The sequence below is a fragment of the Danio rerio genome, chromosome 19 (assembly GCF_049306965.1).
Source record: "Danio rerio strain Tuebingen ecotype United States chromosome 19, GRCz12tu, whole genome shotgun sequence".
In the NCBI taxonomy this organism is placed as follows: domain Eukaryota; kingdom Metazoa; phylum Chordata; class Actinopteri; order Cypriniformes; family Danionidae; genus Danio; species Danio rerio.
Window position 1 is genome coordinate 7,320,090 of NC_133194.1, and position 11,390 is coordinate 7,331,479.

At 37.1% G+C, this 11,390-nt stretch overlaps 1 protein-coding gene and 1 long non-coding RNA gene across 2 annotated transcripts in view; one reads left to right on the forward strand and one right to left on the reverse strand.

Moving 5' to 3' along the window:
- atp1a3a (ATPase Na+/K+ transporting subunit alpha 3a) overlaps nt 1-9,027 on the reverse strand; it is a 58,357-nt gene extending 49,330 nt beyond the window's left edge. The window contains 1 exon segment of the mRNA NM_131684.2: nt 8,764-9,027. Within this exon segment, the coding sequence (NP_571759.2) occupies nt 8,764-8,769 (6 nt within the window). The 5' untranslated portion in view covers nt 8,770-9,027.
- LOC141379001 (uncharacterized) lies at nt 549-8,101 on the forward strand. Its single transcript, XR_012394882.1, has 2 exons — nt 549-934; nt 2,484-8,101. It is a non-coding gene; the product is annotated as an uncharacterized lncRNA (long non-coding RNA).
- Nucleotides 9,028-11,390: the final 2,363 nt, after the last annotated feature.

Sequence of the window (11,390 nt, forward strand, 5' to 3'; positions counted from 1 at the left end):
ATAATGCAATTGCCGTGTTTCAACTTGCCTACCTACACTATGATTTGTAAAGAAAAATTACAAGCTTTTGAGTATGTAACAGAAAAGTACGCAAGTTTTGGGACATACTACTTCCTTATTAATAGACCGTTATGTTGCTCAATTACATGCTATCATCTCGACACATCCACATGTCTTTCAATACTAATTTACTACCATTCTTAAGAAGAAACAGCATGCAAAGAAATCTCAGGTAATCACAGAAATATGCATTCAGAACTCAATGGCCAAGCATAGATTTATAGAAGTTGACATAGTTGTTGCAGATTAAATATAATGTGGAAAACATGATTTAAATATTTTCTACTAGGTCAAATATTAATTAACAGTCATTCTCTATTAAAGCTTCTCCGCTAAGCGGTTGTGTGTATACTCCATATTTTTTAGTTTGTGAAATTTTTTTACATGCATTTGCTGTTCTAATTGAATTCACTTCCAAAGTACAATGTATTTTGGGCAATATAGCTTCACGATTTTGAAAAAATCTGATATTGCGATATTTTATTTTTCTGAAATATATATTTAACTCACAAGAAAGTTTGAAATGCACTTTTTTTTCCTTTGGAGTTTAACAATATTCATGTACAAAAATTGAATAATCACAATGCAAAGAAATGCTCTTCTTGTTTGCTTTGTCTTGTTTTTAGTCTAAATATCTACAAACTCTTACAACAAGAAAAAATTTTTGTTTTGTTTTCAACTTTTCCTTTATAAAGTTTAAAACAAACAAAATTATCTGTCAGTAGTGCAAGAGAACATGTAAATCGAGCAAAAGAAAATGACAAAAATTCCATTTAAATATAGTAATTAAATAAAATTCTGTAGGTCCTGGTTAACCATAATTCAGACTCAACATTGCAGATTTTGTGATGTGACTACTGCAAATACGCACATTGTGATATCGATGCTGAAACAATATATTGTTCAGCCCTAGTGGGCAATATTAGTGATTAGAAAAAGCATGTATCTTCACCGAAAATATTAGACCATTCGGGTAAATTTATAATACTTATTTCAACACACTTTGACTTGAGGCATGTTAATTATATTTTCAACAATATCTGATTGGCCCGTACAGCTTTCTTCTTCTAAGCGAGAACTGTGCCGATCACAGCTTTCCGGTGTACGCCATGCCATGTGACAAAGGGCACTGATAGTAGTGTTCAAGGTTACCGAAAAACCATACTGTACTACACTGAAATGTACGGCTAAATAGACACAAAGCATTAGTTACTTAATAAGTAAACAAATTCGTTATTAATTTTAAGTAATTTTAATGCTATCTAACAACAATTCGTAACTTTTTGATTTAGTGGCTAAATCAATTCGTTCAATCTCATTTGTACAATTTAATATGATTTGCTTATCCCTCAATGACGGTTGGGTTTAGGGGTGGGGTTTGCCGCCTTTTTAAAATCATATATTTTCATACAACTGAACTCATACGAATTTGCCCGAATTAGCCACTAAACTGACAAAACGTAAAATACTTACATTTTCTCGTGAGATCAGGCTGTAAATTTCCTATTAAATGTGTTTTATTAACATGTACCCCTACCCCAACACTAAATCCAACGGTAAAAACGGTAATGTAAAAACAGATCTGGATCTGGATGGATGATTGCAGCCATCTGAGCCTATTAGTAGGTGCAGAACGCCCCTACTGGCCCATATCTATCAGCTGATATCCACTGATAACGGTTATTCAATCGAGTAATATCATTCAAATCTGATATCATTCAAGTCCGAATTAGCCACTAAACTGACAAAATGTAAAATAGTTATGTTTCCTCGTGAGATCAGGCTGGTCATTTCATTGCTTTTTCCGCTGGACTGGGTTTCAATGCATGCTACATATTCAGTTAACATGCATGTAATTTTCCTCATTATGTGACATCGCCAAATAGACCTGGCATGTAAAATACAGCATTTTTTGTTTTATTCTAAAAAGATTAAGTGCTCTTTAAATACCCGGAAGATGCACTTATTCAACCGTTAAGAAGTGTGTGATGTTGGACACTTCACACACTCAACGGTCACAGGTGTGCTCACATAGCAAAAAGGGCGGAGCTATCAGACACTGATGTTGGATTATTTTATTTATTTTGGATTGTGAAAGCAAAATTCCCCTACGAGAGTGATTATATCGCCTCCTGATAATAAATGCGATTATACTCATGGCAGGTATTATTTCAACCCAAGCTCATTCTGGAAACGTAGCCCCGCGGACGTTTCTGGAGACCGCGATTTACGTGGCCGGAGGTACGTAAGGCCGCGTTTAGTTTTTTTCGAGCGAACGCTGCGGGGCGGTATGGCGCCGCTTCGCCCCTCCTCTTTGCGCTCGCCGGCTCGCCTCCGAGTGGAGGGCTTTCCTAATGCAACCAGTTTGTCCGCTTAGCTCACAGCGTTGCGTCGGCGGAGCGGAGGCCCCGGAGGAGAAGGAGGAGCCGGCCGCGGGGACGACGACCGGAATCGAGTCCGGGAAACAGCGGTTCCGGAAATCAGGTAAGACGAAAAATGGAATCCGAAAAATAAGGCAAGAATGCGAAATCGAAAACGAGGGCTTTTGCTTTTTTTTTTTTTCTGGACAGCTTTTGCAAACAGTCGCTCGGGTTTAGGGAAGGAAGAGGAGGAGGAGGAAGAAGAGGGCGGCCGAGTCGGCTGATCCGGCGGCTTTTCGCGTGAGAACGGCACGGGCGCGAACGGCGCGCGCTCCCGAGAGGCGCCAGAGACGCGAAAAAGCGCGCACAGCGGCCTCTCGCGGATCCGCGAAAACAAAAAACGCACGAATACGTACCTCCCGGGACGTAAATCGTGGTCCGCAGAAACGTCCGCGGGGCTACGTTTCCACAATGAGCCTGGGTTGTATTATTTGGTGGTGTGGTCATTTATTTCACAAATTTGGCAACCGTCAAACGCCATCAGGGAAACGGTTTGAATTTCATTCATTCATTCATCTTCTTGTCGGCTTAGTCCCTTTATTAATCTGGGGTCGCCACAGCGAATTGAACCGCCAACTTATCCAGCAAGTTTTTACACAGCGGATGCCCTTCCAGCTGCAACCCATCTCTAGGAAGCAAAAGTGTAAAGTGTATAGTGTGTCATTTGGGACTCATCTAAAATCTTTGCATGATAATTTAAAAAGGTTGAATTTATTTTATCACAAGCCAGACTGGTTGTTGACGCCATCATGGCCACAATCGCTAAATATACAGAAAAGCAACCTTGATGTGGAACAAACTGATTTATTTAAACCTGCTATTGACTTTTGAGGGCCAATCAAACAAGCTTGCTGACTGACCTTGAAGGTCCCGCAGGATATGACATCATGTTGGCATCTGGCAAATTGACTGATAGCGTGTCTGCCATAGCCTTTGCTTCATATGACCCCGGGCTTTGACACAAAATAAGGCTTGATTGCATGCTTTAGTGGAAAGTACACACACATACATATCCAAAATCACTCACTGAGAATGAGCTATCGAACGGCGTCCATTACACAACCGTCTATTATAAGATTTTTCACCACCACCAGTCTTTATGCGATTCCCTCCAACAAAAACATCAATCACGTCAAATGTAAAGCTATAGATATTTAAACCTCACTGTTGCCATCTTTACGTTAACATCAAAATGGCAGCATAGTGGATTTTCTAGAAAGGAATCAAACAAAATCACAGCTGAGTGTGCAAACCGGATTTGTCTCTGGCGAATGACATTCCTGCTACTCTAAACATCACCTGCTGTGCCCTTGAAGCCTCAGACAGACTGGTATCTCAGGATGCATGTCCCAAGGGCATCGCAGCAGAGTCGCCCTCTAAGAAACATGCACGTCATACTAATTGCCGACAACCCCAAGCACCTGAGCCTCTCAAGAACGGTTCACCTCCGTTTTCAATGTGACACCAGGTAAACCGCCCACTAAAACCCTATCTTTCATCCATATAATGATATCATGCATCTGTCCATCTTGTTACTATTTCAGAGGGCAAAACCTTGGCTGCAGTGTAGTACAGTAAAGCTTATACTGTTTAAAAAATAAAAAAATATCTACCTTACACTGTAAAAATTATCTGAAAATGAATAGTTTCCGTAATTTGTGATTCGCTAGTTTTGTCCGTTTATTTACAATTGTGAATTGCATTTTGAGACCTTGACCTTACAGCTAAACTAAGAGACTTTAATTTACATTTTAGTAGTTTTAAATAATATAGTTTATAAGAAGTAATACATAGAGAAATAAGTCTGTAAAATAACTAAAAATGTTTATTTAACAAACGGTTTATTACAAGATATTTGTAGTGTAATATACAACACCAACCCAGACTATACTGCATTAAAAATGTTCCTAAAAGTCACTTTTTTGTATCTTTTTCAATGTTCAATGTTGCTAGAAGAAAGGTTAAGATCACACAATGCAATTCAAAAGCATAAATAGAGAAAAATAAAAACATGAATCTCAAAATACGGAAAACGGATATTTTTCAGATAATTTAAGGATATTTTTTAATATCACATTTCAGAGATTACATTGCATGACTAAATCAGGGAGTAATTCTAAATGATTTTAGTAACACTTTACAATACTGCACATATAGTTATTATGTTTACTAACATGAAGGAACAATGAACCACACAGCAATTATTAAGTTCAACATTTACTAATGCATTATTAAAAACCAATACTGTGCTGTTTAACATTAGTTAAAGCACCACGTGTTACCATTAAGTAATGACAAACAACTGTATTTTCATTAGCTATCATTAACAAACAAAAAATGAATACTGTAATAAATGTATTGTTCGTTGTTTATTCATGTTAGTATGTGCATTAACTAACATTAACTACAGTATGTATTCCCTGTTGTAAAGTGTTCCCATTATTTTAATTCAATAACTGTCTCTGATTATTCCAGCACGGAGCTGGTTTGTGGCTGTAGAGGCATCTGCTGTGTAAAAACATATGCCAGAGTAGTTGGCGGTTCATTCTGCTGTGGCGACTCCTGATAAATCAAGGATTAAGCTGAAGAAATAAGAATTGTTTCGGATTTTTTGTATTTTTTTAAATGAAAATGTGGTTGTTTTATCTTTAATGTTGATAAAATAGGCAAAAACCCAATTGTTGAATAAAAATTGTAACCCATTGGCTGGGTATGTTCATGATAACTTCCCTCAGCCGTGGCCTAATAGTTAGAGAGTTAAACTTGAGTAACAAGTTCGAGTCCTGGCACCTGCAGGGATTGTAGGTGGGGGAGTGAATAACTACAATTTTCTTCACCCTCAATACCACGGCTAAGGCTCTGGGTGCGTGTGTGTGTTTGTGTGTGTGTGAGAGAGAATCACTTTAGATAGAAGCTAAATGAATAAATATAAACCAATACTAATGGCATTATGTCATTCATTGTAACTATAAGGTCTGGCCAATCACTTTTATGTTCACAGTTGAAGACACTGATCTTCTCCTCCACCCTCCCCACCACCTCATTGCTCCTCCTTGTCCACGAGTTGGGGGATGGCTCCAGCCCTGCCTTCATCTTCAAGCAGGAACAGCTGAATCCCAAAGATCTAGACTAAAGACAGGGGTCTTTGCCATTCAACTAAAATAAATTGCTGTAACATATTACCATCTGTTAATGCTTTATGGAATAAATATCGTGTAATCCTGCCCCCTAGAATGTCTCTGAGGAAAAATTGTACTCAAGTTTGACACTCTCAGTGGTAAAAACTGCATCACGAGACCATTGCATGAAATTAATGCAGAACAAGGACAGCCAAAGTACACTTTGGGCTTGGCAGAAGTGGGTATCAAGGATGCAAAGTGGCCACAATGTTGGCAAACGCCCTTTCGAAAGCCGAAATTCTCAAATTGGACACTATCTTTAAGATTTAAACTGGTTGTTTGTGTGTGCATTTGCTAAGTCTACAATATTGCAATCAAGAGTAAGAGTGGGTAAAAACCCAAGATTACCGACTACTAATGAGATCCTAAAGTGTGCATTTGATTTACACTTTAAGTCTCAGGAGAGAATTGATGCACATGGCGCATACTGTGTGTTGATATACACATATTCATACTATATAGAATAGCTTTTTAATGGTCACAAATGTTTCAAACCAACTATACTGCATGCATTTTTGGACACAGCTTGTGTTGCCTACTAATTATTAAGTAGGCAACACATTCACTAATCCCTATACAGTTAACCCAGTATAAAATGAGGCCTAATACAGTACATATGTCCATAAATCAGTAAATTAAATCAATGCAATGACTCTCAATTGTGCTATCTTAGTATTTTCTAGAAATATAAATCTGTCGATAAGTATTAACATTATAAAGAAGTGTATACTAGAATTGAAACTACACAAATCATTTAGAACCTATTACTGCAGAAACTGTATGTTATTAAGTATGTTAGATGTTATTATGGATGTTATATACAGTTGAAGTCAGAATTATTAGACCCCCTGAATTATTAGCCCTCCTGTTAATTTTTCCCCAATTTCTGTTTAACAGAGCAAAGACTTTTTTGTCAACATATTTCTTAACATAATAGTTTTAAAATCTCTTTTCTAATAACTGATTTATTTTATCTTTACTATGATAACAGTGAATAATATTTTACTGATATTTTAAGACACTTCTATACAGCTTAAAGTGACATTTACAGGCTTAACTAGGTTAATTAGGTTAACTAGGCAGGTACGGGTAATGAGGCAAGTTGTTGTAAAACAATGGTTTGTTCTGTAGACTATCAAAATAAAATATCGCTAATAGGAGCTAATAATTTTGACCTTAAAATGTTTTTTTAAAAAATTAAAACCTGCTTCTATTCTAGCCAAAATAAAACAAATAAGACTTTCTTTGGAAGAAAAAATATTATCAGACATACTGTGAAAATTTCATTGCTCAGTAAAACTTCATTTGGGAGACATTGAAAAAAAAAAAAATTCATAGGGGGGCTAATAATTCTGACTTCAACTGTATGTAGATATATATGCTATCCTATCCAAACATATTCACCCACCAATAAACATCCACTTGGGATGATATAAATTGCCAGCAAAGCACCTGCACCTCCAATGAAATGACTGGCTTCCTCTCTCACGGTGACTCCAGGTAACCACCTCTTGTAACCCCATGGTTCACCTTCATGCTCACTTCATTCCCCTCCTGAATCACCCTCTCAAACCCCAGCCCTTGCTTTTGCCCCTAGCGCTCTGTGCCAATCATGCAGCCTCTAGCTACTGATTGATTGGCTCACGACAAATCAATCACCGGCAGCTGTGCGCATATAGTCCCGCCTCCTCGTCACAGCCGCCCAATCGCGGCGCTTCTTCGGGAATTTCCACTCTCATTGATCAGCCTTCACTTTGACGCAGTCACCGACCGTTGAGCCCGGTTACCCCTCCGGGCATCACGACATCACGATATCAGCATGTCAAAAACGACACAGAGACCGAGACACAGAACATCGCGTGATGTTGAAAGGTACATCTTGAGGATTGATATGGCCTTGCGTTACAGCATCGCCGTTTAATTTCAGACCAGCTGATTTGTAGATCTTGAATACCATTTTAAATAGGATAACGTTACTGCAAGGTCGCAGATTAATAACCTAGAGGCCATTTGATGGCGAAAGGAATTCAATATTTTAGAGCTTGGTGAATCAGCAGACACCCATTTTGACGCAGTTATACGCATCTTCTTACCGATAATGATTAGGATTTATTGTCATAAATGTAATACAGAAGTTTCATAGTCGACTGTGAAACTATTGAAACGGGTCAGCCCAGATGCAGTCATCCCAAATCCATATGCTCCCCCACCCCCATCTGTGGTTAACGCCTTACATTTAGGAGACTGACAGAAATTCTCCTCAGGCAAACGACCTGCATATAAAAATGACTGAGGAGAAATGGTTAAGATGTCGCCTTTCCAACTAGCAACCTGAAATGGTCTATATATAAACCTTGGGTTTCAAAAACAGATGTTTTCTGAATCTAATATAATGAGGTAACTTAAACCCAATGTAAGTTTTCTGGTGTGATTTTAAAATCAGACGTAATATTGCCTCACAGAAATGGTCATTACTGCGGTCCTTATTATATTCCTAACGCGCTGTCACGTTTGACAGAAACAAAAAGAGGCAACAAATAACCATAATGTGAAACTGAATACGAAATATGATAGCATACATGTATGAATTTCAAACATATTATATAAATATACCACAGTTCATTATTATATTTCATCTGCAGTTCATTTTTTGCGTTCACCTCAAGACTGAGGTATGACACATACCAGTCTCTCAGTCTAATTACAAGCAGAAATCATTAGATATTATGGTGTAATAACCTTATATGACAATGTGGGTGTGTACCATGTGTGTAAATTCACTAGAATATTTCATTTCTGTCCTTTAACTGCATCATGACGCATCGGACTGGGCGCAAAAAATGAAGCATCCGACTTGACGCAATTGCCCAATCGTGCGGCATAATTTCACAATGTCAATGATGTTAAACCTGCATCCTGCTGTTAAGATAACCGACAATATTACGTAAAATGCACATTATAGTTAGCAACAAACATTGCGTTGATTGAAACATAAACGCACCTGTTAAATGCACGTAATGCAGCCTAACGTTACATACATGTCATTAAATCTCAGCACCAGCAGTTATCGATGACTGAAACATCCATTTCAAATAGACTCTTACCCCCATTTTGGAGCCGTCAGTCGCTGTTTCTTCAGTCTGTCAAACGGCGTTTGCTTTCAGTCAAGCTGGACACAAGAAAAAATGAAGCTCTTGCACGGATAACGACGGGCAGCGTTTGAAGGACCCTCTGTCTATAAATGAAATCTATAGATACTTGGAGTAACCATGCGTAATAACGTATTAGAGGGGGTCTACATACAGAAAAAACGTAAAGAATGGGCCAAGCTGCATTGGTTTTTAAAAGCACATGTGGCTGCTTTTGATATAATGATAGAAGAGCATATGCAGCGCAGAGGATTATGAAGCGTCTCTGGCTGAATGATGCCGGCGAGATGAAGAGCCGACGCGCTCAGTCTGCCTCTCTGTGTCCCTCCGCCGCTGGTGCTCCATCCATGCCGCGCCACACAGCTTTTATCCCTCCGCGTGTGGAAGTAAACCGCCTGTAACATACATGCATGAATGTGAGGTAATGTTCTAGAAGAATCCGGTTATAGAAGAATATTACAAGTTTAGATTGAAAAATTGATGTCAGCAGACACTTACTTGATTGCCTACCATATTTAATAATGGATAATAATGCTGAATCATGGCCTAAGAGGTAGACATGTTAACATTCGACGGTACAATACTTGGCATACAAATGCCATGCTAATGCAATATGGAAATCAGTACATATATATATGTAAAAATAGAATGACAGTTAGAAATAGTTATTATTCTTAACTATTTGTAACTTGTAAACAACAATACATCTTAAAGGTATCCAAAAGTCAGAATTTTGGCAAATATTAGTCATTATACTGATGTAAGCATGAATAATTTGCTCAGCAAATCTGCTAAATATAATTTAAGGAATGGCACTGTGGTGACATATTTCCATCTAAATGTAATAACACAGAAATACACGAACTAGTGCATGCTATACAAACACGTCCAAGCATTTGCAATAATTAATACCCTCATTTTAGGGTTGATGTATTAAAAGGCATGTATTAAAAGCACCAGTATTTCTGTGGTGAAATGATCCAAAGCTTCTTACACATCTTAAAGGTTTTTCAACATCATTATTCATTGATTACAGCTAATATTACGTTGTTGATTGGCAATGACTTTCTTGTTTTTTGATATGTTGTAACTTGTAAGCCTGTTCCTAAATAACATTTGATCTAGAAATTACCAAAAGATCATTTAACGGATAGCATTATGGTGACTTTACCATCTAAGTGTCCCATAACCCCAGCTATTTTGAAGGTGCATGCTATTGAAATGTTCAAGGATTTACAGAAGATATTTTTTTTAGTCCACAGGAATTTGTTTTTTTTGAGGGAAAAATGGTGAAAATTGGAACTGAAACCTGTACACATTAGCAAAACACCTTGCAAAAGTTGTCAATAATGGTTATTATTTATACAAGAACAATGCTTTCCTCATCTTATGTGTTGTACAGAATGACTCTGATCAACTACTTGTCAAAATAATTGTTTTAACTTTATGATGATCCATATCTAAAAGCTCAAAATTACATTAGGAGTTTTATGTTGGATGTTATGCAAAACGTTAGTTTAGCATTAAAATAGGTTCTATTTGTGCGCTGTCGCTTTAGTGTGTGGGAGAGAAATACAGTTATCATTTAAGCATATCTCAAAGCATCATGGTACTCTTCTGGTCATAGGGGGTTTGGAGTGTATATTAACAAAACACAACCTAAAACTTCCCAAAAAGACATCTTTGTAAGTAAAAGTCATTATTTGTTGAAAGTGAAATTCTGAAAGTGAAGTGATGCAGCTGGAAGGGCATTCGCTGCATAAAACATATGCTGGATGGGTTGGCGGTTCATTCCGCTGTCGCGACCCCTGATTAATAAAGGGACTAAGCCGAAAAGTAAATGAATGAATGAGGGAAAGTGGAATTCTGTACCCATTTTAAAGCTGTTAATCACCACGTGTTTAGTTCATGGCAAATAAATATGGTTATTATTGACACACGTGTGACCTTGGACTACTAAACAAGTCTTCAGTTGTCCAAGTATTTTTGTAAGAATAGCTAACTATACATCTCATGAGTCGAAATGATATTTTAAGAAGAATATTAATGAATATTAAGAATATTCAACGTTCCGTGAAGACATTTTGTAAATTTATCAAAACTACCGTTAATATATTAAAACTTTCAGTTATTAGTAAACACATTGCTAAGAACTTTTTACAACTTCAAAGTTTGTTTTCCTCAATAATAATATTCTATTCGATTAATAGCAGATTTGAACTACTCATATAGTTATTTATTTACCAAATATTGTCCTATCTTAACAAACAGTGCATCATTGTAAAGCCTATATATTCAGCTTAGTGATCTCAATTTCCTTATGACTGTTTTGTTGTCCAGGGTCAGATATTAAAGCATAATTAATTAATTAATTAATTAAGGATATATTTAAAAACAATTAGACCAAAAGATGGTCTGCACTGTTGTCTTATAGGGATAGTTCACACTAAAATTACAATTTACTCATCATTTACTCTTGTAAAAGATGTTCCAAACATATCTGAGTTTCTTTCTTCTGGTAAAAACAAAATTAGACATATTGAAGAATGTTAGAAACCGCTAGACATAGAAGGAAAATAAAA